The sequence below is a fragment of the Taudactylus pleione genome, unplaced genomic scaffold (assembly GCF_031769625.1).
Source record: "Taudactylus pleione unplaced genomic scaffold, aTauple2 ptg000041l, whole genome shotgun sequence".
NCBI classification, from domain to species: domain Eukaryota; kingdom Metazoa; phylum Chordata; class Amphibia; order Anura; family Myobatrachidae; genus Taudactylus; species Taudactylus pleione.
The window spans coordinates 54,713,083-54,738,677 of record NW_028284443.1 but is presented as its reverse complement, the minus strand read 5'-3'; the positions used below and the strand labels follow the sequence as shown (position 1 = coordinate 54,738,677).

The window sequence follows — 25,595 nt, the reverse complement described above, 5'->3', positions numbered from 1 at the left end:
GTACTGGAGAGGGTTATTTTTTATTTCCAAATTAATTTACAAAACCTGTGAAGACGAGATGGGATGGTCACAAAGTAACCAAGCTACACACCCCTCCCCCAAGTTGTCACAGCCACTTCAAAAGAAACACCCCAACCCTTCATCAGTATTGTGGCCACACAAGCTCTTAGCAGCCTTGTAGAAAAGGAGCACTCCTATCTTACACTGGTGTAGTCCATAAATAAAATGTGTGCCTTTGAGGGAGTGTATTGCATCTGTGCAAATTTGAGCTTGCCATGGTTATGGGGTATGAATACTTTTTTTTACTTAATCTGTTTTAATACAATTTTTGGAAAGGATTTTGAAAATGTTCCTACCAATGGTACTAAATAAAGCACGCCAACACATCCAACTTCAAACTAGTTCAAATTTAAGATCCTGGGCAACCAGTGGCTATCCAGGTCATGTGGAACTACAGGCCCCAGCATGTTCTGATAGCTGGCAGGGTATTCTGTGACTTGTAGTCCACAACAGCATGAACACCTGGTGTGCCACAGGCACCATTGGCAAACTTTAGTATGTCCATTGAAACCACATAGCATCATTACATATTGAATCATTTTGCTGTTGTTAACCTTATTCACTAATGTTGTCATTCTTACATAATTGGTAAATTAGTATATGGCAGAACTCATTGCCTGTTCCATTATGTACTATCTATCTGTCTTGATAGAAATGAAACCAATTGACAGTGCTGTATTTTTCAGGGACGCTGCTCAAGAGAGAACTGCAAATATCTTCATCCTCCAACACACCTAAAAACTCAGCTAGAAATAAATGGCAGAAACAATCTTATTCAGCAGAAAACAGCTGCAGCCATGCTTGCCCAACAAATGCAGTTCATGTTCCCAGGAACACAGCTGCAGCCTATGGTGAGTACACTTCCACTGCATACACATGCTAACATCTGCCTGGCTTTCTTTTATTCAGGGAGTAACCATAGTGATTGTTTTTCTGGATGTCTAGATGACTGCTTACCAGCTTACTAATCTAAAGAGTGATGGAGACAGGGCAGGGGACATTACAAGTAGGGATTACAAACAAGAGTAGTCTTATCGTCACGATTATTACTTAGACTATATTTCATTATTTTTATGTTGGTAGCAGCTTACTAAAGCAACTAATTTTTAGTAATAAAAGCGTTTTGGGGAGCACATATTTTTCATCACATTTGTTTCCTTTTGTGGCAAATATGCATGGTGTAATACTTGTGTTACTGGATATTTGAGAGGGTTGCAAAACCAGGTCATACCATAGGACCTAATGAAGATTTATTTTTGAATATCATGTGAAAACATACTAAATATCATCCATGCAAAGACAGGTAGATATGACCGGTGTATGAGATCAATGTGTGCTGTCATACTTGACACACTAGAGATGTGAAAAGTAGTACCTCTATATAATTATACCACAAATATGTCATTTCAGATGTTTTGCAGGTACTCTAGGTTAACCTATAGAAATATAAGATCGGATAAGTAGCAAAGATGGGGGGCTTTGTAACATTTATTAAATTGTCATGTCTTCTGTTGTAATAACCTAGGACGTTATTAGAAATGAACACCAAATAGATGTAAAAGGAATGAATTGTTACGTTACTGTAGTAAGTAATGTCTTTATATCTCATAGATCCTTCAGCCAAGTGACTCATGTTCCTCCCTCACAGCCTGTGACAGTTTTCTATCTGTCTTTCCTATGTATCTATTCTCTATCCTATTTCCTTGTTCTTGCACTTACTAATTTTGCATTTTCCAGCTGTATTACACCTGTAGGCCTCATACCCAGTGGTGTTACGTTTTGTATTGTATTTTAATGTAAATACACTAAAGCTAAATTAATGTGAAAGATGAAAACCTTTGTACTAACTGACCATACGCAGTGACAGCGATGCAGGTTTCTGTACATAGCCTGAGCCACTCATTGCATCTAATGCAAATTAAACACATTGAGGGCTATATAGAGACTTTCATCACCTTCCCGAAAGTGAGTAAAGACACAAGTAATCATCCGTATCTCAAACGGGTTTGTCTTACACTGGTGCTTATACTTGCGTTTTCAAACACAAATCAAACGCCAATGGGTATAAAACATAAAGACAATGGGGATATTTATGATGCACTGAAAAAGTTAATGTAATCTATAACCGTAAGATTCATGTCCGTCTCCACACATATAAAGTGCATCTTTGTTTTTAAAAATGAGTGCACTTTACTGACATTGTGACGTTAGTGTGCTAAATGTTACACGTATATTTATTACAATAGTGTGCTAAAAGTTCCACATATAATTTTTTTTTTATTTATATAGCTCTTTTCTCCAATAAGACTCAATGTGCTTAACAGATAGTATGAACATAATACAGAGGTTACAAGAGTGTGCTAAATGTTCTACAGTACATATGTAGATTACAATATTGTGCTAAATGTTCCAATGTCTGACTGACTAAATATATATTTTTGCAGTTGCACTAATTAATATATTTTTTTTTCAGCCCACATTTCCTGTAGGTCCAGCATTAGGAACAAATACAGCTATTAGTTTTGCTCCATATCTTACTCCAATGACACCAGGTGTTGGATTAGTTCCAACTGAAATCCTGCCCTCTACACCTGTCATTGTTCCTGGAAGTCCACCTGTATCAGTCGCTGGATCTACATCTACTCAGAAACTTCTCAGGACAGATAAATTGGAGGTACAGTTTACATTGTATCCTTAAAACCAGTGACCAGTATAGGTTAGTATGGATTAACAAAAAAACATGAGAAATATAATTATACACTAAAAAATGTCGCAATTCAAAAAAATAAATCCTAACAATACCAGGTTACAGCAGCAATATTTTATTGTTAAAGAAGTACAGTGTAGGGATTTTACACATTATTACACTGTTCCCATGTTTATTTATGTCCCCTTCTACTACAAGGGAGCACATATGTGGGTACCTGGGGCATCTATTCTTGGATTACATGGTATTCTAAATGGAATTAAAGTGTGTTGTGGGTAAAAACAGAATTGATTTAATCTTATTTTCACTTTTTATTTCCATTTTAATTCAATAGTGACATTGTGTGACAGTTGTTTCTGTACCTCAATGCAGTGTACTGATTCCTTATCTTTGGCCTAATTACTCTAAAATCAAATTTAAAAGCAGCAGACAAGATATTCCAAATTACACAGAGTAGGTCAGAGTAAAACAGAGATAAAGAGTCTGTTGGGAATCAGTCTTCTCTCAGCTATAGGAATAAGGACACAGATGAAATGCACCTGTACGTTGGCTTATATTTCTTTGGCAAACAATAGCAAACCTTCACTAAGCGAGGCTTGTGTCAGAGTACCTGACTACACTACTTAGATAAAAATGAATAAAACAGGAGATAAGTAACTCTTTAACCATCTACTGTTTATTTTTTATAGTAAGGTAAATCTTTGTGCAGCGTAAAAAAAAACTGTATTTGGCTTGACCTTTAACATTTTAGAGCATGTTATGTTTTTTTACTCTAAAGCTCTCCCCTATTCGTCATATAGCCTTTTTTAGACTAATTTAAAAAAATGTTTGTGTCTTATTTACACCTGACTCTGAGATTTATAGTATATTTTTTTTAACCTTACAAGGAATATCCATATTTGGACATTCCTACCCCTAATCTCGGCTTCCCCTATATAACTTGTGCATGGAGTCCTCTTCCCTGTAACCCATGCCGTTATTGAGACGAAACCACTGATTTTGAACACTCATGTGTTACGCAGGCATTGCGGCTTGGAGAGCTTGAGTGGTCGCAACTGCCTCTTTGAACAACCTTACTCATTTCCATAGGTGCAGTAGCCATCCAGCCAGCCGTCTTTCTGCAATGCGTCCTGTGGTGGAAATCTCAGTAACAGTGTGACTGCTAGTGGAAGTCATTTTCCTTTAAGTGGCACACATGATAGATTCCATGTACAGCAATTCATTTGAAATACTGCTTTCTCCATAGGAAAATAACACATCCAGTGTTTTATAGTCTTGTCTTTTGTCAGGGGTTTCAATCCTTAAGTAGATTTGAATGCATTAGTGCAGCTTTATAAACGTGTTTATAGGCAGACCTTCAGTGACGTGTCCTTGTGTGTCTTATGTAGGTATGCAGGGAGTTTCAGAGAGGAAACTGTGCACGGGGAGAGACTGATTGTCGCTTTGCTCACCCAGCAGACAGCACGATGATTGATACAAATGATAACACTGTAACCGTTTGTATGGATTACATTAAGGGTCGCTGCATGAGGGAGAAATGCAAATATTTTCACCCTCCTGCACATTTGCAGGCCAAAATCAAAGCTGCACAACATCAAGCCAACCAGGCTGCAGTGGCCGCGCAAGCAGCTGCTGCAGCTGCAACAGTGATGGTAAGTGCAAGTACTCGCCCACACAAAGCATTCGTTTTCCTATTGCCTATGCACAAATGTAAGTTCCTTCAAACATGGTAAGACATGCTATGTGTTGCAGTGAGGGAAATAGTATGGCGTTATGTGGTTTTCAGCAGAACAGGTATTGTAATCCTGGTTGCAGCTCTTACTGATTAATGTCACCATCCATTAACAGCTTTAATCCTGTATTTGATCACAGCACATGGCATTCTAGCCTTTCCCTTTATTAGTTGCTTATCTAGATGTCTTGCTGTTATTTATTTTATTTTTCTAACTACTTCCAATCCAAAAGAGAGGGGGAAGGGTGGGACATATTCATTAGGTTTCTTAGCAGTTTAATTTATTGTATTTATGGGAAAGGTATAAAAGTGTACTGCCGATAGCAGTGTGATTTTATGTTTCCCCGACAGGTGCGCACTATACAATGACAGTTTAAGTCTATATTACAGCATCATTTTTATATATTTTTTTGTAATGACATTAAAATATTTATTTAATGTAATTAATAGTTAAATAATGTAATTATATTAAATTATTGAATAAATTAAATAGTTAAATAATGAAATAAAAATATTGTTTAAATTAAATTAAGTGTTCATTAAATCATAATTTTTATATAGCACATTCCCAAAAAGAGGACTCATCGCTTTATGTAGCAAAATATTTACATTCCATACCTTTCACTCTTTATCATACTGCGAGTGGAGATTGACACATTTGTATTGTAAAAGCCAATTGGAATCCCTATTTTTTTTATTTTTTTTTAAATTTTACATTCAGCCACCTAATAAGTCATCAAATAACTTCTCCATAAAAATTGATAATCTCAAGTAAGAAGAAATGTGCACTGAATTATGTTTTTCTAATTCATTACAGTAAGCACCACTTACCCAAGATTCACATTATTTTTCTTTACATTTGTACATGTTCCTTTTATGTTTGCTTATAAAGAGTACAATAACATGCAATCCACCTTTGTCCATGTCAGATTGTTGTTTTTTTCATACAATGTAAAGATCAGAGCCCTTCATTTGGAATAAATGTCATATGTCAATGTTTCTCGATTTGTAATTGTGGAAATAACCTGTACCTTGCTATATTAAAGAGAGGTTGGTACAGATAGCCCAGGCTTTCTGCCTGTGGTTGTACACTTCAATGAATCCATTGTACCTTATATTCTGTTATCCAACTGTTAATATACAAAAAGCTATTGTCCATAATAGCATTAAACAATGACTAAGAATACATTACTAAGTGTGACTTGTCATATCAAATCACATGTGAGAATAATAGCAGCATTCTAATCCAGCAAATACTACTGAAGTAATTAGCATAAAATTGTCACTCGATTTAACGACTGTCGTGGAGGAACTCAATACAAACTATTGTAATCAAAGTCAATGCAACGCCTAGCTATAGTATTCCTTATATGGTCAACTCGTGCACCCCTGCTTCTTCCTGTGTCTGTTCTTTCTGTATTCGAGTCCCTATGTTTGTATTTAAATCTTCTGATCTCTCCTTTGCTTAGGTTTGCGTTGAGGATGCTGAATTTTGGTAAAGAAAATGTAAATAATTAAAACCGTTGTGTGACTGGGATTTTAGCTCAGTTCTCACTATGCCGTTATTTTTTTCTACTACAAATAGCCTTAAGGGGCCCATACATATGTGATAGATTGCCGCAAATCCCCGATCCCTCGACGCCTGGGTCTGGGCATCAGGTTCATCCAACATGTTGGATTTCCTTGATTTGCCAATCCCGACCAAAAAATGATCGGGAACGGCAGATTGGGGGATTTTAACATTCAGAATTTCCCTGGCGGATCGCCAATCATTGATTCATGCAATCTGAAGATGCTAATAATCAAAACATTTTAAAAATGGTATCATATGATATATAACATAAAAATGTTGCTATGTAGTTAATATTCAATTAATAACTAATGGCGTGTACAGCATTAAGATTACGTTGAACAATGCACTCTTATTCTGTACTTCGAATGAGCACACCCTGTTGAGATAATTTGCCTCTTATGAATGCAGCTTTTCTGTAGGTGTGTAGCAGTCAATTTTATAATCTAGTTTTCACACACATCTATGTTATTCTTTCCCTATCCATGAAAAGTATTTGATCTAAAAAGAACACCACATGTCCTTATAGCAGTGAATAAATGAAGCTGTTCTAGCTGGAATTGCTTTCCAGCTTCTTAGTCATTTTTATTTCTTCATAACAAGGAACATTTTAAGCCCACAATAAAAAAAAATTATATTTAAAATTATGTTGCAAATAATAAATAAGTAATAATGTTTAATAAAAATAAGACAAATCTGAAAGACAGGTTATGAAAACATAATAGCTAATATTAATATGTATTTAGGTTAGAATATGTTCCTTTTTTATATATATTTTTTATGCATACATTATTAAATCTTTTATTTGTTTTCTTCAACTTTATATAGATTAATGTTATATTTTACCCATCAAACCAAATTGGTGATATCTGTTCAATATAGAGCTGTAACTGTAATGTGTTTCTTACCTGTTGTGCTGAACTCATTCAAATTCACTATTGTAATGTTTTGTTTCAGATGATAGGACAAAAGTAGCATACATGTGTTATGTTCAGTTATCATCATACAGCTAAGTACAAAACCCATAAAAGCAACACTTTATTTATCTAATATTTATTCTGTATCCACTATGCTGGTTACATCAAAATATGTTCTTAGGTGTAATAATATGGAAAGTTATTAAATGAAAAACATTTTGTATATTGCGCTGTTATCTTCACATGAGGTAACTTTATTTTCTGTATTTTATAGGACTTTGATAGGGCTTTCAATAAGGTGGGGAACAACATCCATATCATGTGAAATAAAAAGTTATAATACACATGCTATTTTCCTCTGTTTTTTTTTTTTTTTACTTTGGGAACATGGATGAATTTATTATACATACTTAAAGGATACATGTTTATCTCCTAAAAAAAAAAAAAATAATAATAATTTTTAAAAACTCATTTATGAATCATTGCTTATACAGTATATATACTGTAGCATAAGATTATAGTATAATTTAGTATTGCAGTGTAATTTATTACGGGGGGACTATTTATTGGTTTATTTTGACAATCACCATTTGTAGTGTTTTGTTGCTGTCTGTGCAGAACGTTTATTCATGAACAAAAATGCTATAGCAACAGTGACTCTTGCAGATCATAAAAAAAGTTACTGCCTCCACATTAAAAGGGAGGAGAGTATGAAAATAAATGCAGTCTAAACCATATATAAAATGAAAAGTTATTTTACACAACATATTTAAGTTAAATATTAATGGAACATGTTTAGAAATAAGTAGTAGTACAATTCTTTACTGTATAAAATACTCATGTACAGTAAAACTTAGCACACCTCCAGTTGTTTTTGAATTACACTAAACTATAGCTGTGAAATAATTTACACCACAGGACAATTGTACAGAACTATTTCTGGTTTCAATCTCTCAGCAGCTACAGCAGTGATGCAGAATAATCTCTCTAACATCGCTTGGTTTTTCCCCTAAGCGTTCCTGATGCTGTCTGCCTCACTGTAGCTACAGTATTTCTGTCTGCTGCATTCGGTCGCCACTTATAAAAAGTCTTTGGGCTACAGGTTTCATCAACACAAGTGATGTATGCAAAAGATTTATCTTTTTAATGTAAATCTGAATAAATATTAAAGTAATATTAGCATTGATATAAACTTTGACATTAACTTTATAATGTAGTATAAATCACCACACTTGCAGCCTGGAGACTTTGACAAGTGAGCCCCTAAACAAATAGTTGGTTTATATATATTACTTACCATGTTCAAGTTGAATACATATGTGTGCCTGGTTAAGAAGTAAACTTTAGGTTCAACTATGTAGTCAGTTTCAAATGGTTGAAATTCATCATGCAATACAAGAACTTGAAATGATCTCAAAATAATATATGATTTCATTTGCTTTAAAGTTACTAGGCATCAATATACTTTTAAGAGTAGTAAAATACAATGACAATATTTTGCTTAGTTGGCAGCACGTATTAAAATAATAAAACCGCAAGTTACTAACTTCTCGTCTGCCATGGTGGAAGCCCTTTAATCTTGCTATGAATTGATTTCTTAATTTGCAAATGCTTTTTGAAGTCTGAGAAATGCTATATTAATTTGATTTACCCAAAACATCTGTATTTTACTCTCTTATCTGCTTTTAACTAAGGTATAGTAGATGCATTTTTGCTTTAGTACTAATTCAAAGTGTAATATTCATTTCTTTAAAGAAACATTTTTGTTGTTGTGCATGCCTAGTGTTTTATATGTTGTATATTGCATTCAGAATATTTTTTTCCTTCTCACCTATCCACAATGCAATGCCGTTCCCATGATGCACCTCTGCTTGCTGTTTACCTGTATGTTAATTCGCTTGAATCCCATTGGCCCACTGCCATCATGTGCTCGCTGCCTGTTATTAAAAGACGCAGTCGACTGCCAAAGCAATGAAGCGACCTCTCGAAGCAACTGTAGATCTGGTACTTTGACCTTTCACCTTTTGCTTTGCATGTAGCTTATTTCAATGAAGCAACTAATATTTTTATTGCTTTTTTTTTGTTTGTTTTTTTATCATCATCTGAGACAACCAATGCATATAACTAATGTATGGAAACTATCAAAGTCTTAATTAGCCATCTTCATTTTTCATATGTTACAAATACAAACACCTTGCTGTTAAATTACTGACATGGCTTAATTTTGAAGTACTTGTACACAAGATAAAATTGGACAATACTGAATATGTTGTATCTGAATTAGTAAAGTTATAGAAATGTTTGTTGTTTGGGGGAAAAAAAAGTCAATATGTAGAGAGTGTTTTTTAAACTGCATTTTGTAGCATATATGTAGATGTCTATATGTGATACATGAAATCAGTCATACAAGTTGATCTGTACAGATGCTATACTGCTGCTGTAATGTGTTTAGTTCCTGTAGTTTTGTGACTACAGCCTTAATGGTAAGGGAACCACGCTTTCGCTACCAATAACCAAATCTCACTCATTCTGCATTGCCTCAGTTTGAGTTAAGGTGCATGGCAAGGCATCTTTATTTTAATTGATTTTATTATTTACTTCAAATTTTATCACAACACGATTTAGTTTTTATTTTTCTGTGTGTATTTCAAGATGTGTCCAATTATCCTGATATCTACAAGTGTCATCTAATTCTTTGTTTACAGGCTTTTCCACCCGGTGTCCTTCACCCTTTACCAAAGAGACAGGCTCTAGAGAAAAGCAACGGTGCCAGCACACTTTTTAATCCTAGTGTCTTGCACTACCAACAGGCTCTGGCCAGTGCACAGTTGCAGCAGCCAACAGCGTTTTTTCCAGCAGGTAGGTCTACTTATCATTGCTTGAAAGATAGCACATAAGAAGAACATTTTATTTTTCTTGATAGTTTTATATCAAGCTTAAGAAATTTCTAGCAGTTGAGGACTCTGACTGATGGGGCATGCATTTATAAAGTATATATCAGTAGGTCCCGCGATTAGGCCACCCGCTGACTTCGGGGCGAATCGATTTAGCCCGGGGGATCAATTAGCCGTCGGTACTAATTGAGTTCCTCCCATAGAATCCAATTAATGAATTGTTTCTGTGCAACAAATTCAATTTGATATTTAATTTCAACCCCTAAAAGAAAAGTCTGTAAATAATAATATATTTAATTATATAAACACATATAAAAACAGTCAAATACTCAGTGGGAGCATTACCATACATGTAAGGGGTTCTACTTTTACGCCCTCATTATGTTATCAAGTACAGTTTTCAATCTGTAAAATATACACAGACCACTTTCAAATGAACCAAAATGACTCCATTATCTTTGTCAGTGTATGTCATGGATTGTGCTGAGGTGACCAATAAAATAATTGGTTACAGATGTTTTGCTACTTTACATTAAAGTTATTTTGACCTAAAGACAAATAAAATGAAGCAATGTTCAGCTATCTTAAATTATGTTACACTCTTGTTTATAGAATTTATTTTAATAATTTCCATCAAGTGTAGTGAGCATACAAAGGATATGTTGTGGAATTAGTATTATACTGCCATTTTGTTAGATACCATTGTGTGTAATATTCTACTTTAAAGGGATTTACTGTCAAATTTTGCAGAATTTAAAATGCAGTATGTCAAAGATTAAACTTTGCATTGCTTTAAAGGTTTTGTAAATAAATATTCCTGACAATGCTCACTTATTATTGTCACACTTTGGGTGCATGTATACAAGTATTTAATCTGTAAAAAAGTTTTATGACTCTTGCTTGTATGGTGCCATGATCCATGCTCATAAAGGCAACACCTCTCATTCACAAACCCAGAATTTAGAATTTTCAATTGTTCTGCTTAGCTTCAAACCAACCAGTGTACTTTATCAGCATAATTAGCAGTGTGTTATGGTAACTTCACATTCTGAGAGGAGAGCAGCCTAGGTGTGAAGGATTTTCTGTCTATCACTAAAGCTGTCTGTGCTTAATTCTTTCTGCGATTCCTTTGTTTGGTATGGAAAGGCATACACAAATCAGTTACCAAATTGAGATTCATATCTTGCTTGCATTTTATTCATTACATGCATTGTAATACAGGTAAACAACCATATAATTTTTCATGTGTAATTGAATATAAAATAGTTACCACTTGGCTTTCCTAACCAACAAACCAACTCACGCTTCTTTTTCCAAAGATATAGGAAGCTGCCTTACTAGATCTCTTACATGTAGCTGACAAATATAAATCGGCGAGTTTTGCTCCATGTATGAATGTTTCGGGACTGATTTTCTATGCCATGGCATTTTAGTTAGCTGGAATGTTTTACCCTTGCAGCTGTTTAGTTTATGAATGCCTTACCAGGTCCTTTGTGAACAAATATGTATTATATGTGTGCTGCACTTCACTCTAAGGCCATTCATCAGTTTCCAAAGCAGTATTCAATCATAAAATACAAAACAATTTCCAAATATATATATGTATATATATATATATATATGATGCAGTGCATATACAGGATGATTACAGCTTCAGCACAGACTGACAGCACGATTATACTGATAAATGGAGGTGAGCGAATCTCCTGAGGTTTTCTTCATGGAACTTTATACATTTTTGTACCAATGAATCTATTTTCAGCATATTGATTCATAAATAAATATTTTATTACTGGCTCAAATGGGAAAAAAAAGAATTAGGATGTGTTGTCAAAGATCTCGCCTTAAAAGGCAATGTTGATCCAAATTCTGATTGTTTATCCATTGCAATCGTTGCATGCTCCAGGCGTACAATTCTTAAAAGCTTGAAATATGGTGAAATGTTTCTCCCCTCTCTACTGGAGAACTAAAGCTTTATAATGAAATATGAATTACTTTTACGTAGATTATACAGAAAAAAAACACAGGAAAAGGTTAAAACCGGCAGTTGTGGACACTACTTAACATATAGGGTGCTATATGGCTATAAATATTTTGTGTTCCTGCCCATACTTACTTGCACTGCTGTAACAAACAAGACATGTAACTGCTATTTTAGCTGCAACTTTTACCAAATATGTTTCTTTATTTTGTCCCTTGTTTTTCATCAATGCATTTGTGTTTGTTGTCCTTGAATGTGACACAGAGCTGCTCTGTGAATAAAAATTGTATGGCATGCACAGATCCATTTCATATCCACTGACTTGTAAATAAATGACGACTAAAAACAAAAGAAAAAATTATTTAATAGAAGTTGCAGGAAGGCATGTAAAAAATAAAAATAACAGGTTGTTTGAAGGTGGAGAACCCCTTTACCTTTTACCCCAGCAGTGCGACAGATAGGATGCACGTTATCTCATGGATATGAAGACGTGTGAGACCATGAACGGCCTTAGTCACTGATGTGTGCTCTAACTGCTATATATCTAGCGCTGTGCCTGAATTTCACTCCAAATGTTAACTCTGTGTTGCTAACAAGTTTCTCTCCCTTTTTTTTTCTTTTTTTTTTCCCACTTCTCGTTGCATGCTGTGAAGGGTCAGTTTTGTGCATGACACCAGCTACTAGTATTGGTAGGTTTCTATCTACTTTTTTGTCTTTTGATACTACACAATTTACCGTATGTGGGTCTGAATGCTTTCTGTAAAATATATCCAACTACTGTATGTTACTGTAGTACTCAATGCTCTAGAATATAAAGCTTTTGTAATAGTCACCTAGAATATGTCAATTGTCTTCTTCTTGCTATGTGGCTTTATAATTCTACCTGTCGCATTATGTTGAGGGAAAAAAAATAGTTTTTACTTTAGTTTATAATGTGATGTCTCTTGAGTTTAATGAAAAATGAAGTGTAAGTAGTATCACCTGTGTCTTAACGTGTCATAGTGTTGTGCTTTTTTTCTCCTTTTTGCTATGTTTAGAATATTTCATCAGAGTTTCCCAGAAATGTGTTCTAAAGAAGAAACAGTATTTTAATATATAATTACAGTATTTGACACATTGTTTCACCATTTGTTTTTGAGCATAGTACATTCGTGTTGTAGCCTGTGAATCCCTCCTAATGCTAGATCTACATTTGCTGATTTTTGTGGATGTTATTGCAGAAATCTGTCAGTAATATTGGGATATATATTACCAATTCACATACTATATATATATATATATATATATATATATGCACACACACACTGAGTTCTAACAGTTTTTACAGTGAAATTACAATAAACACACATGAAAATCTAGAAAATACAAATTAGAATTTCTTGAAATCCAGATTGACTAGTACAATTGGGAGCTGCCTACCACTTTCATCCTCTCTTTCTGGGAATCACTGATAATATATTTTTTTACAAACTTCCTTTAATTGTACCTGTAATAAGCTTATTTTCCCTTTTTATTTCTCTCCCACGCTTCCTTGCTTTGCATTGTGATTGCATGCCATCTGCTGGTTTAACCCATGATGGCTTGCTGCTATGTGATATTCACCATGCCAAAATCACTTCTATTACCATAATGCTACACCCTCCTGTTCATTGCTTCCATGGTTCCCCTCCTGAAAGTACCCATGATGCACAGCGCTACGTCAGCCACTGTCTCTGCAGCAACAACTCCTGCAACAAGTGTCCCCTTCGCCGCAACAGCCACAGCAAATCAGGTTTGCTCCTTTTAAAGCTTTCTTTCACAAATCCCAAACTCTAAATGAGTGCTAATATCTTAAAAAAAATTCTCTACAGAATTTTTTTTATAAATGTCTACCCATCAAATTTTTATTTTGTTAAGTATTGTTTAGAAATGTGTTCATGAGCAGGCTGCACTTATTCAGAGTTAACATTTTTGCAAGTATTGGTTTCTCTGTTTTGTGTTTCCTTGAATGTTTTTGTAATTAATGTCTTAACAAAAATGATGAGATCCATGTATCCTCAGCCAGTAGTTCTCAAAGTCAGTCTTCAGGACCCCAAACAGTGCATGTTTTCCAGGTTACCTGTGGATATGTAAAATGCAATGGTTGGTCATACACCTGTGCCCCTGCTAGGTGGTTTGCAAAATGTGACCTGTTAGGGGTCCTGAGGACCATGGATGAGAAATATTGGCCTAAGCTCAAAGGATCAACTTGGATATTTAAACACAGAATAAAGTTACTCTTCAATTTTTCAATTTAAAAAATACATTCTGGGATGTAAGTTGTTGTACACAGTATTCATTAAATGTTCATATGGTTCTAGCAAAGGGGCAGGTAGTGTATTAAATAGAGCAGTCTCTGACAGTTTTATAATATGTCAGCCACATCTTTTTTTTTTTTTTTTTTAATCAATTTACTTTTCAACTTTAAAGTTTTATTAGAAATGTTTTTTCCTAGAAAATAAAAGTTGCACAAAAGGTTCCACATTTCTGTGGTAATATAATAAAATAAGCAAATATTAAACTCTATTTATTATGTACAATAGGGGCTACTGGTTTCTTAAAATTCCTACACAAACCTGTATTGTTAGTCGCGTTAGTGTTATTATTGCACATGTGTCAGGGCTCCTATTGCTGCTTATTGGCAACTTTTAATGACTAAACTTTATAAAAATAATCAGTGACACTGTAGGTTATAAGAAGGTTCCATTCACTATGCCAAAGACCAGATGTAGTATAGGAAAACCTTATATATGACTTGTGGGGAGGGGAGGAGGGCTTTTAGGTAAATTTACTCTACCATTTGGACAGCTGCAGTGCTTAGGACATGCACCTAAGGGGTTAAAGAAGAGTAAAAGTAGCAAACAGACTATTATGAAGACAGGAAAAGAGATGGTACTGGAGGAGCATGGGACAGGACTGCCTTTTATTAACCCTCTAGCTGCTAATGATAAGTGGAACTTGAGCTCAGCAAACATTCACAGGCTGGTGAGGGTGAGCAGTGTCTGGTTATAACTAGGTCAGAACTCTTTGTATTCTCATTCTTTACTATTTGTTATCCTCAGAAATGCAGGAAATGAAGAGGGTTGGGTTATAAAACCTGTAAATTTGCAACTGGGTTTAGAGAATATAATTTGTGGCGCTATGATAATGAAGTGCTATATTTATATCATAATAGTAGTTGTAGTGACCAAAGTCATCCCTGTACATGCAGGTACGCGTTGTGACATGGTGGATGTACTCTCGCCATGTCTGTGGGAGGGGATATACAGATGTCTTGGGTTTCTTTATATGGTCAGTAATCTGGCATTACTGACCACTCATACTAGTGCTACTCAGCCACCAGACACTGTAAGTACTCTCTTAGTGGATAATAGTGCAAGAATAGAGCACTAGTTCTGCTCCTAGTGTCTCCAGGGAGCAGCGCACTGGCAGGATTCCTGTTGGCTTGGATGAAAAAATCTAGTGTTGCTGCTCTCCAGACCCCTTGTGGGGATCTGGGTTTCAGCAGCCCAAAACGCAATTGGCCCACTTTCATATTAGCTGATGCTTATTCTATGTGCAATTACTGTGGGGGCTCCAAGAACTGCCTTCCACCACTTTGAATGTGGCAGACAGCCCAATACTGCTGTGTCCCACCATATCCACACTGACCACCAGAGATTGGGGAACACACCAGAACACCAGCACTGTTGTCCTAGTAAATTGGAACCAGAACGATGGCATATCACCATTAGGGACAATCCCCACTATGGTGGGTTACAAATTCATATTAAATACATTACTCTAATTAAACATTTTACTTTTCATTTTCCTTAGACAGATTGCATTGGGACATTTGTTCATTAAGCTAATCCTTAAGGTGCTGCAGTGCCAAACAACCAATCATGCCACCCCAGTCCACACAAGTCCACTTAAATGGTCAACATATGATTATGGAATAATCTTTTCAGCCAACCTATTCATTTTATTTTGGTGACACTGCCAATACTAATTTAGTTTGTGCAGAACACAGAATGATATCTGATGTACAGAGGACATTTGTCATTAGCATTCCACAGTATTGTGATTAGGTAATAAAAAAAAACATCCTGCTCAGTTTTCACATATATAACTTTTTGTAACAAAGCCATGTTTTTTATTTTTATATTATGATATCCCCACATACAATTCGATCTGGATGTTTGGTCTAAATGATGTCACACGTTACCACATCATGCTCCTTAATTAGTAGGTAGAATGATGACCTCATTTACATAAAGCTGTAGGTCATCATTTAATCTGATTTTGTATAGTAAGTGAACCCATGATATCCCACTGAGAAAATAAATAGTTAAGGATATCGCTAGCAAAGAAAAGGTTAATAGTGGATTTTATTACCCCAGCAGGTGCACCTGGCACAGAGAGTATACGTTTCCTATTCCACAAAACCACTCGGATGTTTTTTTTTCTAGTAGAGCCACATCTGGCACTGCAGTATACTGTTACACAATGCAGAGTTGTGGTGTGGAAAACGTAAAGGCCTACAAATGTCTCACATGCTTACACAAGTCTCCTGAGGGCAAACAGCACACTCTGCAGTGTTTAGTACTGTCAGATGAGGTTTAATGAAAATGCGTCTATCTGCATATTTGGAAGCGGTGACTGTCCTTCGTTCCCTTTCTATTCCATGGTATCACACTGTTTGTGGCCATCCAGCATCCATAAACATTGTGTATCCCCTTCAAACGTAACCACACACATTATATATTAGTCCAGAGACATAAACCACACTCAATTTCCACCATAATACATTTTATTTATATATATATATATATATATATATATATATATATATATATAGCTATTTTCGTGGTTTGCATACATGGGTCTACATCAGAAGAGGGCAACGGAGCAATTCTGGGAATGTATATATAGATTCAGAGACTTAGTTGCATTCAAATATACAAGTGTCGCACTTCAATTTAATCAGCACAGTCTGCTGTTGCCCTAGTCACATTGCAATGTGATTTAGACGCATTTTCATAAAAAAAGACGCCCGGCACTAGTATAGCCAGACCTATATACATAGACACACTACCCTACATGTAAGTACTTAAGTGCTGACTGTGTTAAGACTAAGGCCCGTATTCAATTAGTTTCGTAGTTTTACACCCGTGACACTTTTCCGCCTGCCGGACTTTTTGCCTACATCGCGTGTTTTGCATGCGGAAAAGTATCGGGCGCGCTCCCGCTATTTGCCGTATTCAATTAGAAAGGACGCGAAAACTCCTGTCAAAAATGGGGAACTCAGACTTACACCCCCCAAAGGAAGCACTAGCATTGGGGATCACTGTAGATGTCCCCGATTAGCCCTAATGAAGGTATTTGGGGTACTTAAGTTGTGACAAATGGTGCCAATTAGCGCAATTAACACAAGTGGTGAAGAATAGAATTAAGCAGTATTGTTATGTGAAAATAACTCAGCAAATTTGGTTTTCTGGAAAATGGGTGCTAGCATATTTTTAAGTTGCTAAAGTGAAGTTTTAAATTATGTTGTAAAATCCACCTGCTGCAAGCACCTGCAATCAAAAAACACCTGCCCCACAGTCCCCCCCCAGGAGTCTGTTTAGCTAGTTTTTAAGTTTGTCCCCTAACTTTGCACTTTGTCTCCCCCAAAATGAAAGTACTATTTCGGGGTGTTCAAAAGTCTTTTTTTTTTTTTTTACTCAGTTTATCTTTGGGGGACTGTCCCAAGGGTTAACCGAAGTTTGCACCCCAAAACCGCAATTCCGCACTTTTTTTCGTCTGCTATTCATAGGCGAAACGTTTCCGCTTATTACATTGCATTGACTTTTCGCATACGCGAAAAGTCTTTGCAATTGAATACGGCGGAAACTTTCCGCCTGACGAAATGACGTCATCCGCGATACTTTTCCGCTGATTCGGACTTTTCCCCTGTAATTGAATACGGGCCTAAATTACGTGGACACAGAAAGTGCCTTGCTTTTTATTGTTAATGTGAGCCCAAGAGGCTTGATTTAAGATTCTATTTGTCACTGGTAGGCTACTCTCACTTGAATAACTTTCTGTCCCATCATGCCCTGACCCCACTGCCTGGAGATTCTCTACCAATATCATGCAGGCATCAGCAAAGCTTAGGGAATGGGGGTAGACAACAGCTCCTGTGTTTGGGAGAGTGATCAGTTACATGAACTGCAGTATTATGAGTGGTTGTTAGAAGCCCTGTGTGTACAATGCAGCCTCGGCGTACGCACACCCAGGGTTGATTTCTTTAAGAACTAGTGCTCACATGACAGTTATAGAAAATACTACATGTATAAAAAGTATACTTCTGATTATGCCAATAGAATTGTACAAGTAGCTCTGAATACTAGGACTTATGATTTGGATAAATCTTTATGCATGTACGTACGTTATACATGTTTGAACAAACACAAAATGTATTTTTTCAATACTTGCTAACACGGCTCTGCTTTCTGTGTGCTTTCAATTCCCCTTGTCTTCTTGTAGGCATTCTGCTCTTTAATTTCTGTGCTTGCATTCTCTACTAGGAGAGTCAGAGATCCCCAGAAGGGTATTCATTCTGTTTGTTTATTTATCCTGATTAAATATGGGTAACATTGAGATAAACTGTACCTGCAAGTAAAGTAATATGTCTACTGTGGCGTTCATTCAGGAGTACAGCATCTCCTGCCACTGTACTGTGATGTAGTTAGTCTAATAATGTTGTCATAGCTGCCATCGTAGCTTTATAATCACATGAGAATAAACCTGGTGTCTCTCTAGACCTACCCCACACCACCTCCTGCAAGTGTTCCAATGCTTAATGCTTCTCCCTGTTAATGTGAATGCATTACATCACCTTATGTAATTAATGTCTTTTCCCTGGATGTTCCATACTACAACAGCTTGAACAATGGATTTACAACATGAATCACAAGTTGGAAATGTTTTCACAGTAATAATTAAGTGAGTAAGCCATAAGGGACCCATATGTTCACACTGAGTAACATTTCAACAGCTGAAGAAGGATGCAAAACAAAGATCCCCACTAGAAGTAAAAAAAAACCCAACTAAACAATATTTGAATACACAGGTGTAAAATGCAATACACAAGCTATAGTGGATCCCAAGCAGGGCAGTTTATTAAGTCGTCTGTCCACAACTACATATTGCATTAGTAGTTCCATTCATTTACTCCCTAGTACAGGCCTGGCCAACCTGAGGCTCTCCAGCTGTTGTGAAACTACACATCCCAGTATGCCCTGACACTGTTTAAGGATTTCCTAATAGCAAAACTGTGGCAGGGCATGTTGGGACTTGTAGTTTCACAACAGCTGGAGAGCCACAGGTCGGTCAGGCCTGCCCTAGTATGTTCATTTTGGCTTCATAACTGCATATTTTTAATCACTGGTTCTTGTAGAACATGTGTAACTAACTATACTGTATCTGTTGGAGACAACTGCACCTTACCTAGTAGACTTACAATATAGAGCTACTGCAGAGTCTAAGAACAGCATATATAGTTATACACATTGTTATAATGCAGGTTTATTACACTGATAAATCAAAATGAAACAAACATTGGCCAATATATTCCACTCCAGTAATGTTAACTAAGTATGCTTTCCTGTATATAAAATTGACAGACTTGAAACATAATAGTAAATTGGATATAAAACAATAGTACTGCTGTTTTGGAACATAAACAAGATTTATATGTGATAGCTGTATAGTTAAAGAAAGTAACATATTTAATCCTATGCTAAAAGTCTGGATCCTTGGCTGTATAATTGTGTTGTAAATTTGCATTAATGTTTTCCATTTATCGGGCTATTTGTACACTGTGTAGACAAAAGTTATTGGACACCCCCACGCAAGCTAAATGCATACCTTTGCACACGAGTTCCAAATGGCCACTAATGTGGTGGTTTCCACAAGTACACTTTGTAGGGAGGCTGTCAATGCTACCTGTCATGTTTCCAGGATGACGCTGGACTGGTATATAGAAAATTCTTTAACGTGGATGGACTGGCCAGCTCAGAGTCTAGATCTTAACCACATTGAGAACCTCTGGGATGATTTGGAGTGACTGGTGCATTCTAGGCTGACTTGACCACCTTCAGTGTCACAGTTGGTCACTGTACTTAAGGCTGAATGGCAAAACATACCGCCTGCTGTTGTCCAGGAACTTGTGTACAGTTTGCCAAGAAGGGTGTCTGTAGGTCCACCACATACAGTGATGACTGCAAAGTACTGACGTCAATAAAATCTCGTTGATCTATTTGCTGTCAATGTCCAATCACTTTTGTCTACATAGTGTATAATAGTTATTTACTATCATCTGCATTGTTTCATGAATATTGGCCATACAATTCCTGAGAAATGTAATTGTTACCTACTGAATTGAAAAATTGCATTATCATTATTCTTGGTTCAACTTACAAAATGGCTGCCATCTTAAGGATGCACAGTAGCCAATTATTTCAGCAGGTACCAGTGACATAATTCAGACAAGACATGACCAATGCTCATACTGCAGTCGTTCTATTGAAAAAGCTACATCCATAAATAGAGCCCCCTCAAAACAGCTAACTACATTCTGGGTGGGCGATTCAATCACGTGATATACAGGTGATGTGCGGTGTGTACGTCACCTGTATTACGGGAGCCTAGTATCACATATTTTCCTATGCAGCTCTATGGGGGAGCAAGGCAAAATGTGTGATATTGATGTGGTTTTGGAGTGATAATGTGCCACCGTTATCAGTGGTTAACACCATTCCGGCAGCACATTACATGCATTGCTCCAGTATCAATTGGAATTGAATTGCCCCAAATTTGCAGGTTAAGGTATCTAAAACTGATTAACCTTTTGAGGAATTCCAACAAAAACAAGATAAACAAAAAAGTAGAATATTATTCACCTGTCTTTCTGCTGTGGTCTGGGGGTGGCTAACCTCACTCTTGCTGGCAACGTGTTGTCGACGGACAACATATTTCCGCCAGCAGTCATGACTGGCTTCTTGACCACAGCAGATGTCAGGCGAATTTCCTGAGTGGGTGAATCACAAATCCATTAATTAGGAAAATTGTATTCTGCATTTTTGTTTAACTTGTATGATTCTGCTCAAAACTGGATTTTTTTTTTGTAGTTTAGGCAGCCTTCAAGATTTTTTCTTGGCAATAAAAACACATTGCAATCATTGGAATACATGAACATTCTGAAATATTTGATGATTATTTAGAAGAATGGGCAGAATGTAGAACCCAATGCCTTGCACCTTGAATCTTGCACACATTTTAAAGAATCTACAATCATTTTGTGTATCTGTGCTAAGTCTGTGCTAACTACAATTTTTATTCCTGAACTAATGTACAAACCTCTGTTTTCCTTTCCCAGATCATACTGAAATAATGGCCAAGAGCGGAGTGGAGCAGCAGGAAGATTCACAGAAGATAGCAAAGCATTCATATTGTACATACTATCCAGTCTCCTCCTCTATAGAGTTGCCACAAACTGCATGCTAAAAAGGATCTCGTTCTCTTTATGGACAAACTACAACTCTTAGAAAGCTAGTGCTGCTATATTATACATTGATAATATATATGGTATGCTTAATATATTCCAACATAAAATAGTTAACTACCTGATACCAGCTGTGATGTTAGTGGGTAAAGTTTACTTTTTAATATTTTGTATACCTGGCTCCCACTTGACAATATTGTCTTATCTAGGTTCACATCCAGATCAGGGGGTTTAGCCCCATCAGTTCATATATTTTAAATGCTGAAAAATATTTAAAATTGACCAAGATTGTTTACTTGTATGAAGGCTAAAATAACATATTAGATTGTGAATCGTAACACATTATTGTAGCCATATATAGTTTTCCCCCGTTGTAGAGAAGACCAAGAAGAAAAAACACACTCTCAAACATGGAAACAAAGCTTATGTTAAAGCACAAATTCAAAGCCTACAGTCCCACACCCAGTGTATCAAAAGAGAAATTAAAAGGAAAAGCAGTTGTGTTGGAATAGATGGGATTTAAAAAAAAAAAAAAGCAAAACAAAAGACAAAAAAGGAATCATTTGCACAGTATGACTGTCATACACAAGAAAGTCTTGAATATTTGTATTTTAGTTGTGAGTGTATGATGTTTTTTAACCAAGACTTTGCAAAAGTGCCTAAATTTCACCACAGTACAACAAACACAGAACGTATGCGACTGATGCCAACCTCCCAGTCACCAACAAATGTACTTTGAGAAATGCAATCAAAGGTTAAAAAACATAACTTGTTGGGTATCCAGGTTAATGCAGGAAGACAAGGCATACGAGGAGGAGTATTCTTAGATAATCGAATGTACAAATGAATATATATATCAGTCACAACATAAGGGTGACTCTAATCTATATATAACATATGACATTTTTTTAAATGTAGTGAGAGTTTTATTTTGACCCTGTTAAGTGCTCGAGAGACCTGCAAAACACTGCGGAGCAATGCATTACAGACCTTCCGACACTTGGCCATAAGGCAACAGCAGGCGGCAGTGATAGATTCCTATAACTGCCGTAGATATGGCTGTATACAGGGTCTATAGTGCTATACTTTTTTATAATTGGATTAAGAGAGTTGTAACAGGATTACAGCACAAGATTAAAGAAAATTGTGTTTTAAAGCATATTTTATGTCTGAAAAGTTATGAAGAGTTGTCGCTTACGAAAAAAACTGAAAAAAAAATACCTATGATAAAGCAGATTTTTGATGTTTACTTTTACAGTAGGCAGTTTATTTACATGGTAATGTCTGTACATTTATTATGTAATTTAGTTAAAAGTTTATTTCAAGCACTATTGTACCAAATATTTCATGTTTCTATGTTGCACATTTGTCACACTAAGTATGTTGTTGATAAATTATGGATATCAAAACAGAACAGCTGTTATACATGAATAGTATACTTAAGTGTTAGAAATATGTTATTTTTCTCTTGTAAAAAGACAATATTAGTGATTGCAGTATTTTAAGAAAATTTCAAGAGTTGAATGTAAGCTATTTTTAATGTGGACAGCCTGTTCTAAAAGAAGGCGCTGTAATTCTATTATTGGTAATCAGGAAAAGACTCTGCCTTTATTTTTATTTTATTTTTTATTTTGTAATATATGTAAAATGTTTGATTTCTGCTCTTATATTAAAGAAGCAGATCTGATTACTCGACAGAACTATATCAAAATCCACTTGAAAAGGAGTATTTTAATATTGCTTATATCACTATAAACCTGTATCTTTAAAGAAAAAGTTGACTTATATGAAATTTGATGCTCTAATCTATACTGATATTTTTTACTATGTTTTGTTGTAACATTATTTGACTCTTTTCAGTGAGCAGCCATAGTTTACCTGTCACCTCAACCAGCTAGCCAAATATTGACAACATCCTAAATATGAATAACATTTTAATGCCAGTGACCATCAATATAAAGAGTAGAATGTACAAGTTTGGGCATAGTGTGTAACTTTGTAGCAATCTAGTGGGTACTTGTAACAGCCCCTTCTTTGGTCAGCTGACAAATCTTTCACACTTACCAACAATGAAAATCATTAAAATGAAAAATGCTTGAACAATAACAACTTCAACATAAACATTTATATTAGTGATTTTAAGAAAAAATATATTTTTTCACCAGCCACTTCCAGGTTGCAGCATTTTATTAATCCCAATCATTAGGCAGTATATCTGTTCTATATTATTTTGATGTGGGGTCTAAAATTATAAGGATATAAATGGTTGGCCTCTATTTTAATTTTTACGTATTATATATATATTTTATTATTTTAAAAAAAATATTACTTTTGGATGACATTTTTGTGTTTTTGTATTTTTGTTCTTGTAATGTCCTCTAATTAAAGTAGCCTCTTCAGCAAAACATAAGGCATTTAATACTTCTATTAAAGTACAGCAATAGAAGGTTACAACTGGTTAAATCGCAAGATGCATACATATAAATGTCCTATCATAAACACAATGAAGGACATTTATTAAAACCAGGTGCACAGAAAACTATCCAAAATGTGCCATAGCCAGTCGGATCAGCATTGTCTAGTACAGTTTAGAAAATAAAACCAAATGTGATTGGTATGAATTATAGTACAATTTTTGGATAGTTACTTGTTCATCAGTTTTCAAAAATGTTTCCCAATATGTAATCACAGTGCTCGTTGATCAATATCTAGCCGTATGTTATATCATATATACTACAATTCTTAAGCCGTAGTATTGATTCTTTATTGGTTCATCCCGGTCTTTTAAAGCACTGAAACTCTGTATGTGGTTAACATCACTACAGTACCTTTGAGAAACTAAATGTTTTAGGATTGGTGAAGACATAGTGTTTGTATTTTATATAAATTGAAAACAAGACCAGCACCAAAATCCCCAAACTTACTCTGTCACCTATTCTTCATTAATGAGGTTGCTATATTCTCAAGACAAAAAATGCCAACATTTTGCATCTGCACTGTCCTGCTTCAAGGTCTTCTCTTTGTATGGGGATGTAAAATATTGCAAAAGTTTAATAAATTATTTTGGTGCAGGAATTGTTCTTGTTCATATTTTTTTTCTATAATGGGGACATTGAGCATATGATAAAATATCATGCTATTATACACTGATCCTGTCCGACACAGGAAAACGATACAGCAAATAGGGAAAGGTAAAGAATGCATAACATGAATGAGTTTTTATCCATCTTCTGTGCTAAATGCTACTATATAACATTTACAATCATTAGGGCCAATGAATGTATGAGCATTTGCTGAACTTATCTTAGCTCAGTGTGTGCTCCAGAACTGAGTGTACACAACTGCATGTGATGCAGAGTCATATGCAGTTTAGTCTGTTCTCCACTTGCCCCTGCATGGAGATAACTGGGCTGTATTGGGGCTCCAGGGTTCAGTGAGGGCTTGTTGATGGAATTGCGGGTTATGCAGTCCTGTCGTAGATATAAATATGCCTTCAGATGGATCTTTTGGAAGGATATGGCTGGTACACGTGGTGCACTGGTGATGATGATGATGACGGCTATGTAAAAGACAAGGATTGGGGCAGTCCGGATGAATATACAGTGCATCCGGAAAGTATTCACAACTCTTCACTTTTTCCACATTTTGTTATGTTACAGCCTTATTCCAAAAAGGAATAAATTCATTTTTGTCCTAAAAATTCTACACACAATACCCCATAATGACAACGTGTAAAAAAAAAATTTAGCGATTTTTGCAAATTTAATAAAAAAAAACAAACTATGAAATTACATGTACATAAGTATTCACAGCCTTTGCTCAATACTTTGTTGATGCATATTTTGCAGCAATTACAGCCTCAAGTCTTTTTGAATATGATGCCACAAGCTTAGCACACCTATCTTTGGGCAGTTTCGCCCATTCCTCTTACCAGCACTTCTCAAGCTCCATCAGATTGGATGGGAAGCGTCGGTGCACAGCCATTTTCAGATCTCTCCACAGATGTTCAATAGTATTCAAGTCTGGGCTCTGGCTGGGCCACTCAAGAGCATTCACAGAGTTGTCCTGAAGCCACTCCTTTGCTATCTTGGCTGTGCGCTTAGGGTCGTTGTCCTGCTGAAAGATGAACCGTCGCCCCAGTCTGAGGTCAAGAGCGCTCTGGAGCAGGTTTTCATCCAGGATGTCTT

At 35.8% G+C, this 25,595-nt stretch overlaps 1 protein-coding gene across 13 annotated transcripts in view; it reads left to right on the top strand.

Moving 5' to 3' along the window:
* Positions 1-24,483, top strand: part of MBNL2 (muscleblind like splicing regulator 2) — a 154,232-nt gene extending 129,749 nt beyond the window's left edge. For 4 of the 13 annotated variants that reach the window (XM_088458844.1, XM_088458858.1, XM_088458849.1 and 1 more), the window contains 9 exons: positions 747-911; positions 2,534-2,734; positions 4,156-4,419; positions 8,937-8,990; positions 9,692-9,845; positions 12,515-12,550; positions 13,538-13,632; positions 18,788-18,848; positions 21,283-21,367. In XM_088458844.1, coding sequence (XP_088314970.1) covers positions 747-911; positions 2,534-2,734; positions 4,156-4,419; positions 8,937-8,990; positions 9,692-9,845; positions 12,515-12,550; positions 13,538-13,632; positions 18,788-18,841 — 1,023 coding nt within the window. In that variant the 3' untranslated portion in view covers positions 18,842-18,848; positions 21,283-21,367. Of the gene's footprint in view, positions 1-746; positions 912-2,533; positions 2,735-4,155; positions 4,420-8,936; positions 8,991-9,691; positions 9,846-12,514; positions 12,551-13,537; positions 13,633-18,787; positions 18,849-21,282 lie in introns of those variants that run through there. The other 9 variants (XM_088458875.1, XM_088458893.1, XM_088458899.1 and 6 more) reach the window with 9 other exon arrangements.
* The last annotated feature ends 1,112 nt before the right edge of the window (positions 24,484-25,595 follow it).